This window comes from Tinamus guttatus, unplaced genomic scaffold (genome assembly GCF_059628265.1).
Source record: "Tinamus guttatus ecotype Peru unplaced genomic scaffold, ASM5962826v1 Tinamus_guttatus_pri_ptg000004l, whole genome shotgun sequence".
Lineage (NCBI taxonomy): Eukaryota > Metazoa > Chordata > Aves > Tinamiformes > Tinamidae > Tinamus > Tinamus guttatus.
In genome coordinates this window covers 7,060,697-7,086,877 of record NW_028288538.1, presented here as the reverse complement: position 1 = coordinate 7,086,877, position 26,181 = coordinate 7,060,697, and the positions used below count along the sequence as shown (strand labels likewise).

General features: G+C 45.3%; 1 protein-coding gene across 2 annotated transcripts in view; it reads left to right on the top strand.

Annotated features, from left to right (window-relative positions):
- NTRK3 (neurotrophic receptor tyrosine kinase 3) overlaps positions 1-26,181 on the top strand; it is a 210,731-nt gene that overhangs the window by 166,254 nt on the left and 18,296 nt on the right. The window contains exons 13-16 of one of the 2 annotated variants that reach the window (XM_088539201.1): positions 4,763-4,893; positions 9,179-9,351; positions 14,062-14,305; positions 25,023-25,097. In XM_088539201.1, the coding sequence (XP_088395327.1) occupies positions 4,763-4,893; positions 9,179-9,351; positions 14,062-14,305; positions 25,023-25,097 (623 nt within the window). The remainder of the gene's footprint in view (positions 1-4,762; positions 4,894-9,178; positions 9,352-14,061; positions 14,306-25,022; positions 25,098-26,181) is intronic. The other variant, XM_088539262.1, reaches the window with a different exon arrangement.

Below are 26,181 nucleotides of genomic sequence, written 5' to 3'. Positions count from 1 at the left end.
GAGAAGAAACTAGTAGAAAATTGTCCTTAGTCTTTTCTATGAAAGAAGAGAAAGCTGCTAATTTATAGGATGGCAAAAGTGAGAGGAAAGATATTAAGCTACCTAGTTTTAGTGAAATAAAAGCCCAAAGACAGGAAATCTACTAGAAATACAGCCACCAAATAGACTACTCACTGTTCATGGATCAAAAAGAAGTATGAGAAATCAACTTCAGATCTAGTTTTAGCTGGTAAAAAATGGCCCAGTTTTAAAAAGAGGTTCTGCATGTTACTGTAGCTAAAGTAATAGCACTACTTAGGTTTGGTTTGTTCATCTGCATCCCAGTGTAGTTGTCTGTGTCACCCTGGCCTCCAGGTACTTCATCATCTGCATCCATATTTCCAGGCTATTAGCAAACTTGTTTTCTAAGGATCCTGGCTGTGATGGGAATCTCAAATGCAGGATCATCAACAACTTCCTTTCCTCTTACAGCTTTTGGGACTGGTTTAGAAATGAGTCACTAACTGGAAAACTAGACACCTGAAATGGATCCCATGCAAGTTTCTGAATTGTATTCATGTGATTTTTTTTTTTTTATGGTATTTCTCTAATTTAAAAAAAAAATCAGTGTCTCTTACTCCCATTGCCTATTGCAAATCAGTAGACCAAGAATTCAAATAGTTTGTTAATACAGTAAATCCTGAATACTGATGAGTATAGTGTAAAAGAATTGTGAAGAATCATTGAATGTCACCGACATTTGAATGAAAATTCTTCCTGGCTTTTCCAGGCTCTGTCACAGAGGCCAATGCAGAAGTGACCCACCAGGACATGGTAGATTGGTGTATGAGAAAAGCAGAATAAATCTCCTTGCTTTTCCCTCTCCTCTCTATCCTAGTATCTGTGCTGGGTCTGCAAAGGTTAGCAAACTCACTCTGTTTGAGTCAGAAGAGGAGCAGATGTGACTAAGAGACACATGGGAATAGGAACAGGGAGGGAGAAGTTGCTGTTTTTAGACAGCCACTTTTCTGACTGAATGCACGTTAAGCACAGATCAAGTCAGCCATCCTCCAAAGGGTTCAGAGGAGGTTAGGTAAGATCCCATCACAGATCTGGAGTTCCAACCCTTCTTCCTCGAGTCTTCCAGGGTAAAGCAAAGCTCTGCGCTCTGGAGGCGGTTTGTAAAGGTAAGTGACACTTACCCTCTTGCTAACACGCTTTACTTCACAGAACTGAAACCATAAGGCATTTCCAGCCAGTAGGTCAGATGTTTTATCGTGTGGTTCATGTGTTATTCAGAACGCAAATGGAGCAAAGGTTTCAGACGTGATCTCTGGATATTAGGTCTTCATGGAGAAGAAACAAAGGTGGAGAAACTAGCTATCTTTCCTTTGTCTGTATCGTGTAACATCACAGTGAGTCTGAAACAAGGATCATGAGATGTTTCATTTAAATCAGCAATTACTTCAGTGTTCTGTGTTCATGTCCTTCCTGTAGATACAGCATGGCCCTGAATGAATTTCCATCATGCTGTCAAGTCTGGTTACTTTCCTGCCGGGTCTTGCTGTGTTTCCTTCCTAGATTCTTCTTTTGAATTATCTTGTTGGCTTTCTCTTATAAGCTAATGGTACAAGGAGGAGGAGGAGAAAAAAAATGGAGACAGTGGTACTTGGGAAGACAGTTTGCATAAACCTTGTCAGCATGGCTGACCGCAACACTGCCGAGACAGATTAGCACGCCGAAGCCTGCCGAAAACAAACACACACCAGCTGTTTATCAGACAGGGCTCAGCTTTCTATAGGAGGAGGTAAACAGATTTATGCAGATGAACCGCCCAGGTGCCCTTGCAGTCCAGCATCTTTCAGCTACTCGGCCTTCCCTATGAGTTACGGTCAGGACAGATGAGCAAAGAATAGATGCAAGGTTAGCACAATAACACGGCCACTTGCACAGTGCCAGGGTGGTTTGTCATTGCTTCATGGGTAAGGCCCGTATTTAATAGTAATACGGGATTAATCATAGTGCTGAATCCAGTGTGACTGGAGGAATTTGATGTAAACATCAGTATTTTAAGCCTATAGCATGTGAGAAAGCAATTTATTATAACTCTCTTATCATTCCATTTGTGCCTAGAATACCACAAAGCAAAAATTTATGGCTATTCTAGCTTGAGAGAAATTGTGATCAGCAGAAGTGCTTTCCTGACTCTCCATTAAAGTTGTCCAGTTGCTGTCAAACTGCTTCCTGAACTTTTTAGAACTAGTTTACTTTAAATGTTATGGTGCTATGTGAGTCCACTATCTCAAAAGGATTGCTTCTCCCTCTGCTTAACTCCCACTATTACAATATGTCCTGAAATTATTCATATACATTTTCTCTGAAGCTTACCAGGTGACCCTAACAACTTGCTGCAAAATCTGGGTCTCAAAGGCAGATGGTATATTTTTTTTAATAGCGTAGACATAATATTGGGACCTCCTGAATGTGAAGGTACACAGTCTGGACCCCAGCTTTCAGAAATGTCTGGTCGTTTATCAAGATGCTCTTGAGTAAGGGAAGGAGCTGGAAATCTCAGGCAAGACCCGAGGCAGTTCAGGGAAAAAAAAAAGTTTGCTTCATTTCTAATGCTGTTATGACTTACTCATTTGAAGTGTAAATAATCTCAAGCACTAGCATTGGTTGTTTTGAGACAGTTTCCTTTTTAACTTTGTCTGAAATTAGATGGGACATAGGATATAAGTGCTACATTTCTGTTGGAATTCAGTCTTTTTTTTTTTTTTTTTTTTTTTAAGTATCCTTGGGCTGCTTGTAATACAAGATCATTCTCAGTAATTTTCTTGACTGTTGCTAATCAGTATACCAAGAATTCAAATAGTTTGACAGCAAATCCTAGATAGTATACTGATGAGCGCTATAGAAATGCTTGCCAAGAGAAAGAGGAAAAAACCCTTTCCTCTACTATTAAGTAAACTGGTGCCATTTGAGCTTTTCTTAGATTAGGACTTTCCTCACCCAAGTGCATCACTTAACATTTCAACACATAATATTTCAGATTTCTCAAGATACTCCTTAAGCACTCAACTAAGCCAGGTGTGGAAAGCAAAGTCCACAGGTGATTTGTTCTCCCTGACTGTCACTGTAGATTTAAAACCAAAGTCATTTTGGATATGCCCACCATCATGTGCCTTAATGTTACTAATATTATTAATATTGGTAAGTAACAATTTTCAGCCTATTGAACAATTAATGAAAAGGTCAATGGGAATTCTCTATAGAGGCATCGTTCATTACAAGGCCCATTGCTTATGCAGTTTTGCAGCATCCATCTTCCCAAACAAGCGAAAGGGCTACAGATAGCAGCTTCCAACCTGCCTGTGAGTTTGTAATTAGAAAACTTAATTGTATGAAAGCCATTAGAATGTTACTCTTTCAATCCATTGGCATTTTAATGAGTTGAATGGTACCTACATTGTTGTAAAGCATTTGCTCTCTTGGGCTGATGTAGATGCCACCTGAATCAAATCTGGGTGATAGGAGCTGGTTTCATGTTTTAATCACCGTTAGTGATGCTTTTCTGCAGCGGGTCTGAAGCCCTTTGCCATTTGGTCCCCACCTCCAACATTCACAGCTCCCAACGGCGCTAGGGTGGCTGTACAGCTTTACCTGCCTCTAGCTGCTTCCAGGCATGAAGAAATGCCTGTTCGTGTTGCTAAAGGAGCTGTGTGTTGGCTGTGATTTGGAAAGGTGCTTAAGAGCTTTGGCAAGAAGTAGCTGTGCCCTAGGGTTGTCCCAAAGAGAGCATGAGACCTTCCAACCTCTCCCTGTGCTCAGTGGCCCATTTGATCCCTCTCTCTGTATTTGTGGAAATCCTGGTAGTCCCTTATCTACCTTTGCAGCTGCCTAATGTCCGGGTAGATCTAGTCATAATGAATGACACCATTAGCTGATACACAAACATCAGGAGCCAACCAGTCTTCATAGATCTCTATCTTTGTTAAATTAATAACTGTTGCTCTTTTCATTCTTCTTGAAACCCCAGCTACTATTCTCTATCAGTCCTTGCCATCCTAAATGTCAGTGGAAAGGATCATTGAGAGTAATGGAATGAGTTTTTCCATTGTGCCAGTGAGTCTATCCTGGGATGATATTTTCTTTTCTGAGGGAACATTCGCACAAGAGATGGCTGCAGGGCCAAGGTCTTGTCGCATGGTTGTGCTCCGCTCTTCCAAACAGCTTGTGCTATTGCCCTGAGGTGCAGTAAGGTCAGTAGTTCTCCTCCTGGGGCAACCCTCCTGGTTCTACCTTGCCTGGGCCCAGGCACAGAAATCTGCCTGAATTTGGGTTTAAACTGATCCCAACCAAAATGCAAAAATTAACAGGACCTTCTAGTGTCACCTGGCTTGGCACTAAAAGCCTGTAGCCTTTGTAGTGACCTTTAGCACATGAATTATTTCCAGAATTATTCCAAAGAGATTCAGGTCTTCAGGGCAGATTTTTCCCCAAAGGTTCTACCCCCTGAGGACAAGCTTGCTCTAACTTTATAGTAAAACCTGATAAATCTCAAGTACTTTCCTCACAGCTGTTTTATATAAGACTAGTTTCACCCCAGAGATGGCAGTGCTCTGTGGGTGGGTAAAAAGATCCCTGTAGATATTTTTGCAAGGCAATTTCAGATCCTTTGCAGCTTGCTAGAAAATTGAATTAGTTATTTTTGCCTTCCCTGAATTAACCCTAATTCATTCTTCCCTCAACCCTCTCCTTCTTCCTTCCTTCCTTCCAACAGATGTCCAGCATATAAAGAGGAGAGACATCGTTTTGAAGAGGGAGCTGGGAGAAGGTGCCTTTGGGAAGGTGTTCTTGGCCGAGTGTTACAACCTCAGCCCCACCAACGACAAAATGCTGGTGGCAGTGAAGGTAAATCTCAGGGGCGAATGGAAGAGAGTACAGCAGGGGCTGGACCACAAAGAAAGGCTGCCCAAACCTGTGTGGGAAAGGGAGGCAGGGAGGGATGGGGGCTGGGATTGAGATTTATCTGATGCTGGATATTGTGGTAAATCCACTTAGTCACAGAAACTTTCAGTGTTTCGCTTCAAGGTCATCTGTTCTCGCCAATGCCAAAGCCTTTCTTCCTGTCAATGAAGCCAGGAGACAGGGAGGAGAAGCTGGTCTGGCCATTTTAAGCTCCTGTGCAGCTGTAGAAGTGAAGCATGGAATTTACCTCCCTCTTCAAGTGCCTGGGGCCTTTCTCTTTTGGGTTTTTATCTCTTCGTGGAATATGCAGAAGTTGAAACAAAAAAAGGCCTCTGCAAAAAGAAGTGCTTAAAAGCTATATGTCACGAAGCAGTTTTCTGGGATCAATTTGCTGGAATAGCTTTGCTGCAAGATGAATAAAGTAACCCCTTCCAGCTTGGCTCGGCTCAGCTCCTGCTGGCGTGGGCACAGATCCCTCCCATCTTGGGAATTTGGAGCCAACACAGGTTCAACTTGGAGTGTGCTGTGCTCCTTGCATCTTTGCAAGGGTCCTTGTGTGGGTTGTGATACATCAGCACGGCTTTAGGTGGAAGGTACCATTAGTGCAGTAGTGTACTCTGCTGTCAAGTGGCATCAATTGGCAGACCTTCGTAATCTAATCATCTGTGGTTAATTGCTGCTTCCTAACTCTTTGTGAGATCTTCATTTGAACTGATGATCTGCAAGAGAAAGGTTCCAGCGCTCTCTCCAGAATACTGCAGGCATCCAGTTACTTCAGAGTTGTTTCAGTGTCAGCAGTTCAAGCCTTTTTCTAAGCTCATTTATCCCCTTTTGCTCTGGCCATGAAGTGCAAGACGGTACCTTTCACTTTCAAGACTGGCTGAAGAAGAGCTACACATATGATCAATTGCCTGATTATATGGCTGCTGCCTGCCTCTCACTGTCAGCTATCCCTAGTGCTATCTTATCCCAGAGGTTTCTCGTGAGCTTTGTTTGCATATAGGCAGAAACAGCATCCAAACTTGTTTCTGTTAATCACTACTATGAACTTACATCTCCAGAGTGCCTTTCATCCTGCAAGATCATACAGATCCCGCTCTGGAACAGGGCCTTGAAATCTGGCTTTCTTCTAGCTCCAGGAAAAAAAAATCCTTCGAATTTGGGCAATATTATAAGTCTCAGGGAAAAAAAATAAAAAAGGAGGCTTTACATATTAAATTGAGATTTGGCTGCATTTCCTGAAGATCTCCTGTTTCTGACTGGGCCTGAGAGCTACTTCCCCAGTCATTACAACTCTGGGCAGCGGCAGGATTTGTTAGCTAGGGGCAACAGAGTCCAGAGCAGAGAATTTGTCCCTCCTGCACTCTCAAAGACTTTCTCTCAGGGCCGGGACGAGAGCAAAGAAAGTGTCTGTGTTACTCATTCAGCTAAACAGATAAAGATTTGCAATAGCGCTAAAGACTGCAGCCCTGCGGATGAGCTGAGTACTGATGTGATGGCATGGACAAGCTTCCTGTTTTATTCAACATGCTTCTAAAAACATCCTAGGAAATACACAAGAACCGTGTTCATCAGAGAGTGCTGAGTTCAGAGTCAAGTATGTGAGTGGTGGAGGGGTTGGCATTCAAGGTATGTTCTCCAGAATATATATTTTTGATTGTTTTATGGGCTGCTCCACAGTGATGAACACACTTTGTGTCTGGGTGCACCCTAGATGTGTCTTCATTTGTACAACTTCCTAGTGAGGTGCTGGGGGTTGTATGAGTGCCTTTTTGCAGATGGAAGCTCAGGGAAATTGAACTGAAAGGATCCTCTAATCTGGAATACACGGATACTGACCTGCCTCTCCAGAGCCTCCTATAGCACATGCCAAATTCCTGTTGACCCCAGTTGTCATTGCAGAAGTCCTGAGCATTTACTAAGTTGAGAGCAGGTGCTGGGCAAGTGAGGAATTCCCTGGTACGAATAAGAACTGATTAGGAGTGGCAATGGCTGCAGCCTGCGGATATTCAGTGACTTGCTTGATGTCAGGTAGGAACCACGTAATGGAGGTACAAATACAGTCCACCCCAAGCCTTCCTAGGGGAGGCATTTCAGTGGTTTCAATGGGACATCCCTTCTCTTCCTCTGATCCTGTTTTTTATCTGCTCCACCACTTCCAATTCTTCTATTTACCTTCCTTCTAAGGCCTTGGCTGTGCAGCCTTAGAAATGTTTTCTAATATCCATTTCTGCATGATACTTACAAAGTTATAGTGTTGACACCTTGTAGAAAAGAGAATGTATGAAGGAAAGCTAAACTCATTGCAGCTTGAAATATTACATACAACTGTAGGAAAAGCAGGGGGAAAAGAGTGATGGAGGAAACTTTTCCTGGAGGGAAAAAAAGGGCTAGCATCAACATTATGAAGTCATTGGTTGCCTGAGATAAGGGTGGATCCTTTGCCATGTGTACAATGTAACTATCATCCATCTAAATATCTCTAATGAAGCCATTCCATAGGACAGGGAATTAAAATAAAATTATGCCATGTGTGTCTCAGGTTGGAGGCAGAAGAAGAGGGGAATGTTCATGGCTTGGTAAAACCTCTTGGGAGATCTGCTCTGAGAGGAAAGGCAGGTGGTGTTGGAGAGCTAGCTACTTCACTCTGTCCAGCCTTGAATGTAGCAGAACTTTAGACCACGCAGGACCACCTTAGCTGTGTGCTTGAGCCCTTTCTTCCCCATGCAGCTTTCTGATGCTTAACATCCTTTTTTTTGTATATAAATTAGAGCCGGCTCTTGCTGACACTACCTCCTCCATCACCACCAGGAGATTTAAGGCTTGAGAAGGTGAATTTGTGAATAAATAATGGGAGAGCTGCATAGCATCCCCTCATGCCAAGGGATAATCAGAGGTGTACAAAGCAAAGAGCTAGACTGAATGTGGAGGTAAATGGAATGAAGATACCTTGGCTCCTTTCTGACCACCACTGATGAATGGTTGAAGCCGGCACTGGGACAGAGCAGTCCAGATCACAGCGTGTACCAAGAGTAGTGGAGTATGGAGGGAATGCAATGGAAACCAGATGACTAAAAACCAGGATAACAACTTCTCTTCCTTAAGCATTTGTGAAGACCATGCTGCTTCTCATGCCCATTTTACCTTGTCAAATGTTTCGGACTTCAACTTTTTTTTTATTACGTGCTCACAGGAGAGCCCTCCATTGGTAACCTGTGATAATGACACCCAGTTTTCCAACTCTCCTGTGCAACCATAGAATAATACATAAAAAAGCCAGCATCTTCTGCCAGATAGCCCTGACTACTTGCCAGGGGCACCCAGAGCAATGTCTTCAAGGCTACCTGCAATCCCAGTCCTGTGCACCCAGCTCAGAGTCTGCAAGCTACCCTGCAATGGCAAACTGGTGTGCTGGAAGGTGGAAGATGAGATATTCTCAATGAGGATACTGATTTCAGCATCAATCTGTCAGGGAAGCTGTTATAAACAGCAGGGAATAAAAACATGATTTTAAAAATTATGAGAAAAGACTTGACAGTGTCCTTCTTCAGAGGCAGTTTGAAAAATCCACACAATAACTGCACAGCCAGGCAAATCCATCTTCTGAATAAAGGCAGTATAGTCAGCTATTTCAAAATGAAAGACAGATAGCAAGGACTGACTGGCTCAGGAATTTAATAATAATAAGATATGAAGCCATTCACCCCGAGGTCACCAGTACAAATCCTACCCAAGCTGGGAATAATTGGAAGCTATTACCCTCAGAGGAATGTTTGCTGCTGCCTGGGAAATGAGTTGGGGAACCTGCTGGGCTGGGCAGCGTAGGCAACGCGGAGGTGCTACCATCACTGCTGGCTGCCAGGTCTCCCAGTGACAGGGGGCTGGCAACAGCGGTTTGTCTTCTTCCCCATCAGCTCCTCTGCGACATCCTGAGGCTCACAGCAAAATCCCTGATGAGCCTCTTGGTGGCCACCCCTTGGTCACCTCCTGGGGAGGTGTCTCAGCAGTGTCTGGCAGGGTCATGTGAGGGGACATTCCTGAGCCAGCTGAAAGCACTTAGCCAAGCTACCATGGTGCAGAGCTGGTAGCTGCCCTTAGTTTTCTCAGTTCTTTGAGCCTGCTTGTAGCAGAATATGGCAGAGTTGGGAGATGGAGCAATCTAGCCTTGCGCATTCTGGCCTTGCCCCCATTTGAGCCATCCTCTATGTGTCTGTGTCCCTTCTTTCAGGCACTGAAAGACCCCACCTTGGCAGCCCGTAAGGACTTCCAGAGGGAGGCAGAGCTGCTCACCAACCTGCAGCATGAGCACATTGTCAAGTTCTATGGCGTATGTGGTGATGGTGACCCACTCATCATGGTCTTTGAATACATGAAGCATGGGGACCTGAATAAGTTCCTGAGGTAAGTGTGAGATAGGGTGTAGGATATGTGATATAGCTATTTCTGCAACCCTGATATGGTTTGTTGTAAATCTTTGATGTTCCAGGGACGCTGCCGGATGCTGGTGGACTGGGTAATAAGAGCTGGTTGTTCCAAAGGCAGCTTGTAGATGATGATGGTCCTCGCCACCAAGTCTTTTGGAGACTTGGACAGAGAGGAACCTCATGAAATTTAGTGTATATTCTGCAGAGTTCTGCTCCTAGGGAAGAATAAGCCCATGCACCAGCACTGGCTGGGGATTGACCTGCTGCAAAGCAGCTCTGCAGGGATGATCCTGGGGGTCCTGCTCTGGAGGTCCTGGTGGACAACAAATAGACAATGAGCCAACCATGTGGTCATGTGGCAAGGAAGGCCCATGGCGTCCTGGACTGCATTAGGCAGATGGTTGCTAGCAAGTCGAGGGAGGTGATCCCTGCCCTCTGCACAGCCCTGGTGAGGTTATATCTGAACTACTTTGTCCAGGTCTAGGCTCACCCTAGTGAGTTATGAGAGATTGACTTGTCTTTCCCACCCTAGCAAATCTGAAACAGCAGGAAGCCTGGCTGCTGCCTGTATTCACATCTGCTGCGGTAGAAAGGCAATAAACTCATGACCTATCTGCTTCTGAAGGAAGAAGCTTGCTGGTCATCTGTCTTCATCTCACACAGCTCCTGGTTCAGTAGCATTAGACACAAACTACTACCCAGAGAAAATTTCTGCCATCCTTGATCTGACTGAGATTCTGGGTGTTTAACGATGTCTAGTTCTCATATTCGGAGAAGAGTTGAGAAATTTTGGAGGGTCCTCCTGGGGTCCATCACTGGTCCTTTGTTCCCTGAGTCTTTTTTGGCAGAGATCCTGACTGAGGTACAAAATATTCTTCTCCACAGCACCAAGCTACTCAGGAAGTTAGGCCTACCAAAGCGCTGTAATTGCCTTCCCTGCCTTTAGAGAGCTCCAAATTGCCAGATTCCCTGAAACCATTTTTCTAAACATAAAGCCAATCATTTTTGCACCCTGAATCTGCCAACGGTGAGGGGCAGGGAGTAACTGTGGGAGGATGTTTGCTCTCTGGAGGGTGATTTTTTCTCCCCTGATACAGAAATTATGCTTTGAGACCTGCATGCAAGTGGAGTTGTACTTACCTCTTGAAATAATTAGTAGTTTTATTTCCCAGCATTTAGAAAATTGGACCCTTGATATTTTCCTGTTTTGACTGCTAAGTATGAACATGATTGCATTAGGAAGAAGCTTGAACACATGTGGTCTAGATCTGGGGCTGAGATGGATGCTGTGATTATTATTCCACCATCACAGTCAATTTCTGACCAAACACAAACACATTCCCAGAGGTTTTCATTTTTAAGCAGTCACCTGTACCATAAAAGCAATGGGGAAGGGATCCCCAAAGCTTGTTCCTCCTCTGCCAAGCAGTGCCAAACTGTAGCTCCCTGGGAGTGCCTGCAGGGCAGCTGGAAACACCTTCACATTGGTTGTCCCTCCTTAATTTGGCATGGTTATGTATAGATTGAATATGACTTCCTAGCTCAGTTCTTCTCTCATGCTCTGGATAGATGAGATCATTGACAAGCTGGGAAGAGTGAAGGTGTCACTATTAACCTTGCAGAGCTCCTTCTCGGAGTCACATTCAGAGAAGAACAGCCGTGGTTACCCTGCATCTCCCTGTTGTGCCACCCCATCTTACAAGAGGCCTAGGTGTTTCTAGAAGAAACGAACTGAATTCTGTCTACCAGCAAGTAACTTTGTATATGGCTGGAACAGTGTTTTTGCTCAGATTGGGTTTGCAGTATTAAGGACAATGTTCCAGCCTCGTGACTGAAGAAAAGCAGTCAGAAAAACATGGGAGGCTGCAATCTTGAAGTTCTTCACAAGGAAGAGCAGAAAATTGAACCATCTTTTTTCCTGGCACTAGTAGCTTTATTCTCCTTAGAGTAGATAGATATTACAGATGAAGCATAGCCTCCTTCATTGTTCTAATTGACCTCTCAGAAAGAATAGTCCAAAGCAGGCTCTCTAACTGTCTTAGTGAGATATCTTGTGCCCACTGTCAACATCTAATGTAATTGCTTTACACAGATACAGCTCTGAAGAGTGCTACTGTGGTGGAGCCATGCACCTCTGTACTTCTAGAGCACAGCCTTGCCCTGAGACATAGTCATGCGAAACATCAGTGTCCTTCGAGGCCAGGACCTGCCTGAGAGGGCATCTGCAGCTGCAGTGACCTGGCTGGTAGACAAGGGATAGTGAAATGACAGCTTATTCTGAAAGATCTTGCCATCAAGAAGGTTTTATTTGACAAGTTATATAATTCTGAGTTTTTTGTGTCACTCCTTCCAGTGGAGCTGTGCTTTCAGCAGCCCTATAGTTGCACTGTCTTGGACAGAAGGAGGAATTTCAGCACAGAGAGCATGCAGTCTGAGGGATGGTTGTCCAACCGATGTCAACAAAAACCTCCGTTGCTCTATACCAGAAAAAGTTCTTTGACAGACATCCCACCAATTTTGCTGTCTCTCTGTAAAGCTGAATTAGACAGTTTGCTCCAAGAAGAGATGGCCGGACCTCTCTCGTAGTCCCTGCAGTCTTCTTGATGCAACTTAGTGCACTAGTATCTCTCATGAGTTAATCTCATGAACATGCTGCTACTTCTTTCTTCTCGATCATAACCATGTGGGATGGAGAAGGAGACAGAGGGAGAAAAATATATAATATAGGACATATATGTACAAAGAACTAATGAAATTGAAGTATTGACTGACCATTTCTTAAACTTAGCTTATTCTCTTCAGATAGATTTCTTTGGTGGCAATTACTGTATTTCTTATAGGTGGCAGTAACGAGTTAGTAGTATGTTCTTTGCTTCCCAGCGAGCTCTACATTAGAATACTTACCCTGATGACAACAAGGATCAGTTGCAGCTATGCAGGATGTGTTTGCAAAGCATGACCAGTATGAACTGTCCATTACAGTCTTGGAAGCTCTTTTTTCTCCTGTTTTGCTGTTTTTTGCAAATTTCAGTTCAGTCCTGGCTCAGTTTCACCTGCTGTCAATATCTATTGTCATCAAGAGGTAATTTCCTGGGGTAAATCACACGGGGTCTGTTTAAAAAAGACATCAAGCAGTCATCTCTGCATACACTCTTCTGTTGCTCTTCTTTGCATGCAGCAGTTCTTCCAATGTGCTGGCTTCACCCACAATCCTTACCCACATCCAGGGATTCCTTTGGCATCCCCAACCCTGCAGTCTCTGCAGGATTTTCCCCACTAGCTCATCTCACACTTGCTGCAGCATCACTGACTTGTGGCTCTTGAAATATGCCTGGATCCTTAGCACCCATTTCTGGAGTTTGTCATGTCTTTCAACTGTCCTCCTGTCAGGTGGCAGAGAGCTTCACAACCATATTCGCCGTGGCAGGGCAGCAGGAGGTGGTTGAAGGCAAGGGTATATGCAAAACTGTATTAGCTGAGCCCCAAATGCCTGAATGCTAATCCCTTTGCATGCCCTCAAGCCCAACAGAGTAATTAAGGAACAGAGACAAAGGGAAAAAACAGTTTAGGTCTTGTTATGGGTTATTTGGTCCCATGTTAAGAAGGAGGTAACGTGCTGTACATGCAATTTCAATTTGCAAGCTCTCCACGGGGTTACTGCTGATGACAGGGGTGAAATGCCAGGAATCATTTCAAAGAGAACAGTTTGAAAGCCTCAGAGAGAAGAAGAAAAAAAAAAAAAAAAAAGACATGCTGTATCTTAGTCACAAGAAGGAAGGTCGCAGCAAATCTCTTGCTTTTTCCCTAGGTATGAGGGCTTTTGTCATTCCACCTTCACATAGGCTACCACAGGGTGAGATCCCCCAGGGAAGGGACATCACAGAGGGAGCAAGGCCAAGGCAGGCTTGGTACACAGTGAGAGAAGGGATTAAAAGCAGGGCAGGACAGGAACGAGCCTGACCTTAAGTTCTGCTTTTACAATACACTTGGTTCAGCAAAATATTTCCCTTTATTGCCCAGGATGTTCTCTGTATTTGGTGACATCCAGGTCTAACCTCTGTAGTCCTCTGCTCCTGCCTTCACAGTTTACAGTAGCTGCACTACTTCTGGGAGAGCTTAGGATATGTTCTTCTGAAACCTTTTCTGTGATATCTAGATGCATTGGTGTCAGCTGGGAGGAGGATATTTGGCGTAATGGTGTTTGGTAGAAACAGAGAAGGCTTTGTGGGGATTAAGAAGGAGGCTGAAATGGCTGTGGAAGAAAAAAGGGTGATATCTCCTCCTCTGGAAGGGTTTTCAAGGTCTTAGAGTAAACTGGAGTGAACATGTAAGTATCTGAAGGCTCATGAGTTTTGGACAGGTCTTACAAGAGAAGAATGGCCATGTGGCATCAAGCCAATGGTCCCTCTCTCCAAGGAGTCTGTGTCCCCCTGTGGCCATAAGTTGCCTGGAGAAGAGTAAGGATAGGAGAAGAAATGTAGGACACCACTCATATACCAAATGTTCTCCCAGGCTCCTGTTCTCTTAATTCCATTTTTCTTTCCACTGAAGCTGTGCATACGTCTTCACTGAGCAGAACGATAGGGGCTAATCCCCACCAGAGCAGGAACAGAGCCTGTGTGGGATTCCTATTTCCTGGTCATTTTGGAGACCCAACTCTATGCTTTTTGCTTCTTCCTCCTTATAGGGCACATGGCCCAGATGCTATGATCCTCGTGGATGGGCAGCCTCGACAAGCCAAAGGGGAGCTAGGGCTATCCCAGATGCTCCACATCGCTAGCCAGATCGCCTCTGGAATGGTGTACCTTGCCTCCCAGCACTTTGTCCATAGAGACCTGGCAACCAGGAACTGCTTGGTTGGAGCCAACCTACTGGTGAAGATTGGAGACTTTGGGATGTCAAGAGATGTCTACAGCACTGATTACTACAGGGTAAGGCAGCCTCCAGCAGCAGTCTGATACTCAGAACAAAGAGAGATTAGGAATATTACAATAAATTCAACAGAGCTCTGAGCTCACTTGATTATTCCCTCAGCAAAACATGCACATGGATATCCTCCAGCCACACTTGTGTGTGCCTGATCCCTGAACCGCTGTCCTTTACAGTCTTAGGCATACGTATAGTTCAGACATCCATGCAGCTGCCTACACACAGAGATCTCTGATATTCCCGCACACAGTCACACACTTCAGGTCAGCTCTGAAGTCACTCCTTTTTTACAGTCTTATTTTTTTCCTCTCTCTCTTTTTGAAGACTTTCATAAATTAAAGGTAATCCAGAGAAGGAGACAAAGATGATTAAAAGACTACAGGCTCTGACCTCTGGTGTTAGATTAAAGAAACTTAATACAGGGGCCTAGAGAAAAGGCAACTGAAAGACTATCTGATAAGTACATAAAATATGGAAGAGGAAATAAAAGGCAATTCAGGCTCGACCTCAAAACACTTTTTCCAGCAGAGGCATCATTTAGACAATGCAATAATTTGCCAGAGGTGAGTTGCTGAAGGGCCTGTCATTAAGGAAGTTCAGGAAGTGACTAGATAAAAATGCCTGAGTTTAGTGCAGAGGCTAATCCTGCACTAGGCTCTGGGGATGGATGCAGTGAGACAGGGACGCCTTTGCAGCCTTTTCCTCTGTGATTTGTGCTCGCACTTACCCTTTGCCACTCATACTGCCCTTTGTGCCAGTCTGCACCGTCCCATCCGCCTGGGATGGCAACATCCCCGGCGGGAAGTATTTCCCATCCTTCTTGGTTTATCAATTGGCCACCCACAACCAACGAAGGGCTTTTCAGGCTAAGGCACGGTGTAAGGCTGGTTTATTTCTGGTTACAACACGGCTGCTTGGCTTTGAGGCTGATTTTTATCAGCTACCTTGAAGGACTTGTGATCATGTTCTGCTTCAAAAGGCTTGCTTTATGTGCTGGCTTGCTAGGCAGATACCAAGCAGAGTTACTGCACTAAGTCAAACCACCTTTCCAAGTCCAGGACATTGGCTTGATGTTAAGGTTTATTACCAGGCATGAAACAGACCTAAACTGTGTGAGAAAGCTCAAAAGTCCATGTTTGGGAAAGGTCTTGGGGAAGAGAGGTGCCCAGGGAAGAGGGGTGGCCAAGGTAGCATCACTGCAGAAACTTCAGTAAGCAACAAGTGGGCAAAAGGAGAGCCAAGAGGAGGATGAGAAGCTGGTCCATGTGGTTGCCAGTGCTCTGGCCTGGCTCCTAGACCAATGTACCATAGTGGATTTTTTTTTTTTTTTTTTGCCTTCTCTGTCATAGTGTCTCATAGACCTCATCCTGTCTGTGCAAGCTACTTTGTTGGGGATTGTTCCATGCTCTCCCATGCAGTGTCATATGGATTTTTATTGGACTTTTCCCTGTTCATTTAACTTGTCATACATGATGAAAGCAATAACTAGTTATCACCTGTTTACCAGAGCGGGAGCGGAACTTCAGATGAGCATATCCTGAGAGGCACTTTTGTTCTTAGGAAGTTTTCTTTTTTTTTTTTTTTTTTTTTTTTTTGTACTTTTGCTACTTTTAATACTTTTGATGAGTAAGTCCTTGCTTTACAAGCACATAGGAATCCTAAGAGGGGTCCTAGCAAATTAAAGGGATTTTGATTACCCATATTCATGCTGATGGCATGAAGAACAGAGGATTTGAATTGTACAAGGCGAAAGCAGGCTTCAGTGACAAAGCTGGGAAACCCACCCATGCTATATTTCCCCATAGCCAAAAGCAGAATTCCAGGCACCAATGTCCATCCTCCTTTCAGCCAAAACCAAGCCACATTCCTCCTGGAGCAGGAGGAGAACCCAGATACTTCCTTTCTCAGCCTCCTGTCGTCTCTGCCTTGAGGGATGCGATCACCAGGTGAGCACACAGAGCCTCTCACATTATTGATGCCTCTGCTGCATTCCCAGTTATGTGACAGTCTCTGGCCTTCCCCGCTGCCTCCTCCTATCCACATTACAACCACCTCCCGCTATTATCTCCTACCTGCACAATTATCCCTGCCCTCTCCCCCTGCTCTCTGTGCAGGGAGAAGCACAAGCCTGGCTTCCTCTGAACTCCCAACTTCCCTACAAGCACTAATAGACAACCCTCTAAACACAAACTCAGGCGTGACACTAATAGAGCCACATGGGGCTCCTGTGAATTACTGTATTAGACGTGACTTTAGAGTATGAAGCAGCATTCAATTCCTCCTGCAAACATGGATGAGAAAAACAGTTTGGTTTAACAACAGTTGTGCGTTCATATTCTGAGTCTATCTTCCTTGTAATTTTAGTTACTAAGATCCCTTGCATAAGAACTGGGTCTTCAAGTCTTCGGAGACAATCCTTTCAAGCGTACAGACCCATCACCAAATGCACCAAGAAACCCTAAGCAGTTGGTTCTTTACAGGTACAGAGAAAAACCATGATGAGGCCAAGGGTGAGAACCAAATTGCTCCTGGGATTCCCCTGTGGAAGGTGGAGATGTAGCTTGAGAGATTAATTTAGACACTCTATGGTTGTCTCCCTTGTCACATCCACAACCTGTTCGGTAAAATTCCCCAGATTTGACTCTCAGTGTTTTCGTACAACCCATTATCAGCACAGTCTGCCATGCCCAGCAGTAGGACCTGGAGCAAAGTTCTGTTTCAGGTGATCTCTGTGCAATATTACTTTTTGTGTCCAGGCTGTAGCCTTGGGAGAATACTTTAATTTATCATTTTGTGGAAATACAGTGAAGGATTCCACTTGAGAGCTGACACAAAGTGACAGGTCTGGAGCTCTCTACAGGCAGGTGTTTACTTTAGTGTGCTGCATCCCCAGGTTTGCTCCTCTCCAGGCCCAGCGAGCAAAGATAACTGGGCATGTGGATACGTGTGTGTGTTCCAGGCTGAGGATTAACTCCTAGGCAGTTCCTTTCCCATTTTTGATCTTTTCAAACAAAGGGGAAAAATAAAAAATAAAACCCTACCATCTGGCTTCTGCATTTGTGGGATGCGAAAGTGCTTTGCAAAGGTGAACTGCTTTGTATCCTGATGCATTAGGATACAGAAAACAAACATTTGTGTATTAAAAGCAGCAGACAACAGTTCTGCTTCTCTGCAGGGCCCTTGGTGTTCAAGCTGAAGACAGATGCTTCCTTTTGCATGTGTAGCATAGAGTAATCCCATCAGCTGTTGTCTTTAATCCTTCTTTCAACAAGATGGAGAGGAGATGGTTACGGAAGTGGTAGGCTTGGGGAGAGGTGAAATTGAATCTGATTAGAAAGCAAAGACTGGGGAGAAAGGGAGAAGTATCCTAGTGTCTAGGTGATGAGTAAAGGCAGTGATGCCGAAGGAGCAGTTCTGCAACATATTTATTAATGTGCCATGTGATCTTTCATTTGGGTGTCTGTAGAAAGGCAGCATGGCATGTAGCCATATTGGAGAGGGGGAGAAAAAGGCCTTGGCAGATTGTTTTTCCTTGCTTTTTCTTTCAAAAACGTGTAAGCAGACTGTTTTTTTCAGGAATGACTCGGGATGGTGACAGCAGGCGGTGGGAGCTGCAGGTCAGGGACGTTGCGCTTCCAGCAAAGCCAAGTGTCACGTCGGGCACTGCAGCAAGTCAGGCACATGGTGCAAGCCCAGAGCTGCCCGGGGAGCCCGGGAGGGCACGGCAGGACGGGGCGTTATCTGGAGTGGGAGCATCCCCCGCGTGGGGCTGAGGACCCCAGGCCGCGCTCTCCCCCAGCACACCAGGGTTTGGCCACCCCGCAGAGCCCTGCTGCAGCTCTGCGCTGCAGTGAACTCCTGGTCATTTTCCTTTTCCTTTGTAATGAAAAATCCAGTTCCAAAACAGAACTATGCGGTGCCTTCTCAGGACACTTGGAGTTGCTAATTATGGAGGAAGATAGGGAAAAGGCGTTCCTCAACTTTAGAAGTTAGTGCAGTTTAAATCCTAGTCGCCAGCCTTTAAAAACTTCCCAGGTAATGTCCTAACATGGTGGGACATCAGCAGTGAAGCCTTAGGTCCAGCAAAGGAAGAATTTATACAGGCTTTAAAATTCATTCAGATAGCTCTCTCTTCAGGTCTCTTATGTCCTACCCTTCTGGCATCCTGCCCTAAATCCTGTCCTGTGCTTGAAACCTGTAGGGAATTTAGATGCATACTTCTTCAGAGGGCTCTCCTGAGCATATTCCAGGCTACAGATCATCACACAGATGACACTCACTTGTCAAAACAGACACACAGAGAGTTTGCAAAGGGTTCTGAAAATATATTTCTATTTCTGGCAGTACAAAGCCAAACATAATATTAAAAAATGTTCTCTTCTGTATACCACTCTGGAGCATTCTTTGGATTTTGGAGAGAAATGGTTTGCAGGACGAAGTTATAACATTTATTAGAATATCTGATATTTTTGGAGGGGAGAAAAAGAATGAATTTTAGACTTACAGGCCCTGTCTGAGCCTTTTTTTTTTTTTTTTTCTTCAGTGGTATCAGTTGGTTTTGTAAAAGTTTAGTATCTCTTCCTATGAACCTTGGCTCTCACATCCTTAGACTATCAGAGCAAAACATTTCTGCCATGACTTTGGCCTTAGGTTAATGTCCTTTAAAAAGTCTAGGCTCCCTTTGGCAGATGTGTCCTCCTCTGAAGCCGGGAGGGTTACTCTGTCTTTCTCCTGCTAACATTTTTTTTTCTTTTCTTTAAAATGGATAAAGAAAAACCCATATGCTTTATAATTTTCAATACCCATTGTCAGGTTACCTCCTGATGGCCATCTGCCTCCTGATGACCCTCTCCCATCTTGATCATCTCAAATTTTATTTCTTCTCCTCTAGAGTTCAAAATTGTTTTATTTTTCCTGGGCTACAACCAGCTATTTTTCCAGGGAGACTTCCATGTGTGGAATAGATCACTGAGGCTTAGCGGCTACCTGGGTCATGCTCCTTTGGAGACTCGTTGAACAAGATAGATAAGACTAATAGAGGAGCCTTACATTGCAGACGGAGTTGATAGTCTGACACAGACTCCTCCAGACAGAGGCAGATTCCTGAATGTCTTTGAAGGCAGGTCCCAAACGTCACCAGATGATGCTCTGTTCACACCAGCTTTGAACTCACTGGCAGCAGTTTAGCTGCAGTCTACGCGCCTGAGTTTTGTGCATCCTTGTCATGACTTCCTAATGCCTGTGTCCGTGTCCTTCAGCCCTACGCTACCTACTTGCATGCTCGGGCTGCTCTGTTTCTTTCTTTGCTTTCCATCTCATGCAGTGTGTTTACAGGTCATTACCAGCAGAATGAAATCACCGCCCAGCCCTTATTGCCCAATTCTCTCCCCAAAACTGTGGACAGTGCAAACTCTCTCAAGCAGTCCCTGAGGAGGGGAAAGCTGACCCCTGTCAAGCACTTTGCCGTCCTTCTAGAAATGAGCCTGAAATGAAACCTTTCTCCTAGGGAGTTGGGAAGTTTCACATCTGTAAATATATATTCTACTGATGAAAGGATCTAAAAGTGAAAAGTAGTTTTCTCCTGTAGCAGCTGGGATCTTGGAGAACATGTCCTGCTTTGTCATATCTAAATGAGTAGGGGCACAAAGGTTTCATGGTACCTTGGATATACTCAGCCTGGAGACCCCTAGTACTGACACAGACAGACCAACCAGGTAGAGCAGTCCTGCTGTCTTGCTATGTATAGAAGCCTGGACCTACTGTTGGAATTATTTGGTATTTTTGGTTCTTTATACCCCTCACCCTAGCCCCTAATTTGATATTTCTTTCTTTGTTTTCATTGCTCATCCTTCCAGGTGAGCCCTGGCTGTCCCGCAAGGTGTGGGAGGCTCGCAGCACCATCCCTCACTGGCAGGTTGGAGGCAAAAGAGCAAAGCTGTCCTGAACTTGTGGCAGGGCCAGAAACAGGGCAGGCGAGGGAAGTGCTCAAGTGTGTTATTTTTGGTAGGTGTCTCTGAGCCAATCCTGGCATGATCTGTGTGCAGGAAAACTAAGTGCAATATTAAACATATTGGTCTTTGATATCTCTGTGGCTCCTATAAAATGCTCTGCAAATTGAATTTGCAGCAGTTTCTTATCTCCTGAAAGGAAGATGTAACAGCACTGTCTTGTGTTTTAACCAGATATTTTTTCCTTACCTCTTCTCACTTCTCCATCGAGGGAAAAACAAATACTGAAGAGTCCTTTTTTCTTCCCCTCTCTCCTTCTGAAGCATTAAGAGCCCTTCACACAAAGTGACTCAAGTGCAGAGGAATTAATTGGGGAGATTAGGTTGTGTTGCATTTCTGGCATTTTCTCAGAAATGGTAATTGCCCTAATTCTCCACCCTGCAAAACCTTCCACTCGCAGCCTTCCCCACTGCCTCCCCATCTACCTGTCCTTCTCATGCTTCGGTTGCTGCTGTCATGTTCTTGCTATTTCTTTCATTTCAATAATGAGAGAGATGTGGCCGTTGAAGATCCCTCATAATCTAGTGACATCTTTGAAGCACAGACACAAATGAGCAGTTTGTTTGGGGAGAATGAAGACTGCTTGCTTAACCTCCACACTCACCTCTTCTCCCGCTCGGGATACCTGGTCACAGCATTGCAAGTCATTTGGCTAAGACTTTTTTGGCTTAATACAGTCGGAGTGTTCACCAGACCCTGGCTCTCTGCTTAACCCCTCGACATGCCTCCCAAACCTCACACACTTGCTGAGCATTAATCCAAATTATTTTTTTTCAATCAAAGTTCAGTGCAGTTCCCTGAAGTTTGAGCTGAGCTGTTTTGTTTTCTTCCAGCAGCCTGACTGCCCTCCGGAGACCTAGGGAAGCTCTAAGCCTTTCAGTTTACCTTCTTGTTGTCTTTAACGCCTGAGCTTCTACTTGCCCAGGTCATGGATATAGCCAAACAGGGAGGATTTATTCATTGGATGGCATGTCCTGAGCTAGAAGCCTGCTGATGTTCATGGCAGGCTGAGATCAGAGGTGCTTCTGTGGGTGGTAAAGCGATGGAGTTCCTTGTCACACAAGATTGGAGGTGTCAGCTGTTGAGAAAGATGGGAAAAGTGATTGAACAGAGTTGTGGAAGTAAAATAATCCATTATGGGCTATGAAAACAAAACAAAAAACTCCTTTGACTTAGGAAATGCTTGTGCTGCTGCTATTGGGACCTTCGGTTGTTTGTAAGAGCCGACCTGTCTCATCCCTGCATCCCAGAAATCTGGGAAAGGCTGCTGTGAATAACCCTCAAATCCTGGACCCAGGAAAGTGGTGGTTGGGCCCCAAGAAGTCAGGGGTTCAGCTGAGTTCAGACATCTGGGATTGTTTTTCCACATAGCCGAGCTTGTCCAAGCCTGTTTACTGCTGCTTTGATAACTTAAGACAGCAAGTTTTCTGCTGGGATTTTGGGAGCCTTTTTCTTCAATGCATTTCCCTTTCAATAAAACTGAATCCAGAAGGGCAGGATTCTTTTCCATTTTCTTCTTATCCTGGGTGTAGCAAATGGATCTAGAGAGGCAAAGGAAAGAACTTGTGATCTGTACTAATCCTTGAATTGTTTTTTTCCTCCTCTGACCATGAAACTGTTTTTGCTCTTGGTCTAATTTATGTTGCCTGGCAGTGGTGCTTAAGTGAATATTCACCTGCTAGAGGCTGCTTGCATGCAGTGTGCTCCGTTCTTCCTTCTCTCCCCACTTGGAATATCCTATTAGCCTAGAAGAGATGAGATGCATAGAAAAGAGCATGGTGCCTAGTTTCAGATCAGAGACACAGAGATGTGATGGAGATCCAGCAGAGCAGAGTCCTCTGCATCGTCACCATCTCCCATCAGTCAGGAAAGGTGGGGAATGGCCATGGACCTTGCAGGCAGGAGTGAAGGCAGAGAACTTAGAAGCAAGTTCAGTGGGAGTGGAGATAAATTATGAATTGTCTTGGTTTTCTGCTGCTGTTTTCATTGTCGTCATTGTTTGCATATAGAGTGGAGTAGTGGCTTTTCAAGTGATAGATTTAAAGATTTTCCTGAGTGTGAAGGACCTTGCTTGAAGACAAGCTGAAGACCTCACTAGAAAAAATTAATATTCAAACATCTTGTCCTTCTTAATTAAGACATCTGCATGGAAAGAAACCATTCTTCTTCTCCTTTTTTTTTTTTTCCCTCCTGATTCCTGCCTGGTCAGAATTCCCACCGGCTTTCCCTTTCTCATCCCACCCTGTTCCATAGTTTCTCTCATAGACACAGAGAACCCCTTCTCCAAGACAGCTGGATGGAAAATGCCCCTATTTGCAAGCAGCTGTCGTTAATAAACAGGCTGTTTAGGGCCAGGCTGTCAAAGAGAGCATGTTCAATGTACAATCAGAGGCAACGATGCACAAAATTGCACGCACGCAGAAATAGGAATCCTTTCTTGGTGCGTGTTGAGCTCTGAACGCTTAAGTGATTCCACTTCTCTCTTCCCCATCCAATTATGTGGGCAACATATGATAAGATTGCTAAATGAATTAATGATGGAAATTTTTATACTGCCTAATCAATATTGTTCTGCTCAGCACAAGGCAAGTTACCCCCATCCCTGCTCTGCCCCCATTTCTATTCTTATTTGCACTTTGAAAACACAAGTTCACTTTCTCACTATTTGGGATGTGGTGACCAAGGGGGAAAACAGCAGCATATCTATTGAAACTGTTCATAGTTACAGAGTTTCTTCCTTGAATTAATACAGGGACAGTGATAAGCCCTGCCAAACCCATGGTTCAGGAATTAAAGAGGCATCATCCTGTGGAGGCCAGAAAGATCTTTTCTCTGTTTCAGTCGTATAGCCTTATAAAAAAACCTTATAAACAGACACTGGATGATAATTTTTTTCTGAGCATCATAAAGGCAAAATGCCAGATTTTATGGGCTAGTAGACTGATCCAATATAGCAAATCCTGTGTTCCACTGTGGATTCTGAGACCAAATTATCAATTAATGCAAAGCATTAAAAAAATCCAAATCCCTTTTAGTTCCCTGCAGTCATTAGTGACAAGATACAATATCTATAACTCAAATGCTTTGCCAGCATCCCCTGGCAGCAAGGCAGAAACTCCATTCCCACTTTTTCCAATACATATGAGGAAAACATATGAGATCAGTGTTTTTTACAGTCAGGTTCCGCTGCCTCTTTGTATTTACTTAGATGGAGGAATAAATCAGGTTTGGGTTACTCTCAGGTTTAGTTATTTGTTATTGGAATAAATGCATGGTAATAGAACTGGCAAAGGAAGATGTTTCCTTTTCAGCTCTGTGTTTGAGGTAGAATTTGCTGTGTTCTGCACTATATTATATTGATGTGTTTTTTTCCATTGCCGATGACTTCATCTGCTCTGCTTCTTTCCAATGTCCATACTGCTGCCACAGCTGGCTTTGGGATGCAGCTTTTTTTGCTAGATCTTTCTTTTCTTTTTCCCCTAATAGTAACATTATAATGCAGAGGCAATTTAACCAAGCATCATGAAATAATTTTGTAAGCCTGGCCCCCGCCCATTTCCTACCTCAACTCCTTGGGAAGCGAGCAAAGCACTTTGGAGACTAATCAGGCATTCACAGGGCAATTCCCTAAGCAGAATGAGCCATCAGCTGCATTTTATAGTTGATTTTTCACCTCTGATGAAGGAGAGAAAGATGCTCAGAGTGATGACTAGCTGGACACACCCTAACCTCACATTTTTGGTTTTCCCTTGGCCATCAGGTCCACACTACTGAATGTCACATCGAGAAGTCTCCCCCGAGCCTGCAGCACTCACCAGCTGCCCTTTCATGGTGGGACTTTGCTTTTTGTCCTGGTGGCAGCAGAGCCACCTCACTAGAAATCAACAGACCTCATGCTAGTCATTCACTATGCATTTGTGCTCTGATATTCCCACCCTTTTCCTTCCCTGCCATTCCTTAAATCTTTCCTTCTTTGATGCATGGAAATCATCATCCTGTATTTTCTGCTCCATTGTATTTTCTTTCCCTTGTCCTTTTGTAGGGCTCAGTTTTGCAAGCGCTGGCAGGTTTGCAGGTGATCAGAGCCTGAGGTCCTTCCTCAGTAGGTACCAGGTGTTTCTTAACTGGGACATTTGGCCAATGATGCCCTTAATCCTGGTTGCAAAATACCCTGCTTCAGAGCCAGCCTGATGAAGGTTTACTCCTAGTAAAGAGCCTGGAGCAATTTGGATAAAGGTGCTCCAGAGAGAAAGCGCTGCCCTGACCAAGAAAGCAGCTTCCAGGTGGAGTCACTCGAGCACTCCGCTGTCCCATGAGTCTGTGTCTGCTGCCTTCTGTTGTCCCCTACAGGCAGGATAACACCTATGTGGCCAGTTTATCCTGTCACATATTAAATATAACGTCACTATTAAGTGGCTTCTCAGCAGCTTGGCTGACACTGATTTGCTGTAGTGCAGATGAGCACCTGAGGACGCAGTCCCTCCTAAGGAGCCCCAGATCAGAGGGGTCCTGGGCACCGTGTGTCCCCCTCAGTGACCTGTCAAGGGCTGTGCAGGGTCAGTGCAGCGGTGAAAGACACACGGTTCCGTTAGAGAGATGCCCTTCCCCTTCTTGCCCCCTTGCTTCATCCCCGCCATCCCTCCCTCCCTCTCTCACCCTTCCCTTCTCTTTTGTTTGTCTCCTTCCCTTGTTTTCGCCCACTGCCCGTCAGGAAGGGCCGCGGCGGAGGGCCCAGCGCGGCGCAGCGTGGCACCGACAGCGACTGGCACCGCCGGCAGCTGCAACAGTGAGTGCATCGCGGCCCAGGGGCGGCCGGAGCCGGGGTCCTGCGCCGCTCCACGTGAAGGGACGCGCGGCGGCGCGCGGCGCCCGGGTCTCTGTCCCTGGGGCTTGTTTGTACGGCGAGGATGCACGGGCAAATGCAGACCGCAGTGCAAACGTGGTTGCTTGGGCTGTGTCTGCACTAGCAGATGGCACGGGCTGTAGCTCAGGCAGTGACCAGGTACCGCACAGGGTTGTGAAGCCCTCTTTGTGCCTCAAAGCAAGGTGGCATTTGCTGGGGACTGTCCTTGACTTGTGCTGTCCTCTCACCCATTGCTTGGGCACTGTTGAATTGACGTGGAGCCTTAAAACTGGAGCTTTAAAACAGCCAGACTGCCCCATCCCAGCCTTTGCACTGCCCGTTTGCTGGTGTAGACACAGCCGCAGTGTCGGGCGCTCGTAGCCATGTGTCACAGTGTCACAGCAGTGACCTGCAAGGCTTCTGCTGGAAGCACAAGTGTATGAAAGAGGGTGAGCACTGAATGTGACTGTCCTGTGTCTGGCTGCTGGTGCAGAGCCAGGAAGCTGGGAGCTGCTGCTTGAGTCCCCTTTGGCCACGGGTCATGAGCCCTTGTGAGGGGAGGCAGGACAGCTCTATCTTGTTGACTGTCCCACCTTGTCTCACACGACTGAGCCCTGTGCGATGGGCATTAATACCTGCATTGTGGTTGTGATCAGGGTGAATTATTGGAGGCAGGGAGAGCAACGGGGTTTCCTGTTCCCCACACTCAGCCCTCCTCCTGACGCTGCTTGTGGAGGTGCACGCTGCAGCCAGGCTGCAGGGAAGAGCTGTCCCCAGCCTCTCCCCAGTGTCACCGTGGCTCATCCAGAGCTGGCAGGGACAGGGATTAAGCGGGTGCCTCCGCGGTGTTAAGTAGCTGAGTGGCTCTCACAAAGCCCTCGCGGTGTCTGTGACGGAGCAGGGCTCTGGCAGCTCATGCTGTTGCCAGAGTCAAACGGGAGCGGAGTTTAGATAGCGCTGACTTTTCAGCGGATAAGCAGACGTGCCGCCAAAAGGTGATTTTGTTACTTTTCTGCCTTTCTGAGCT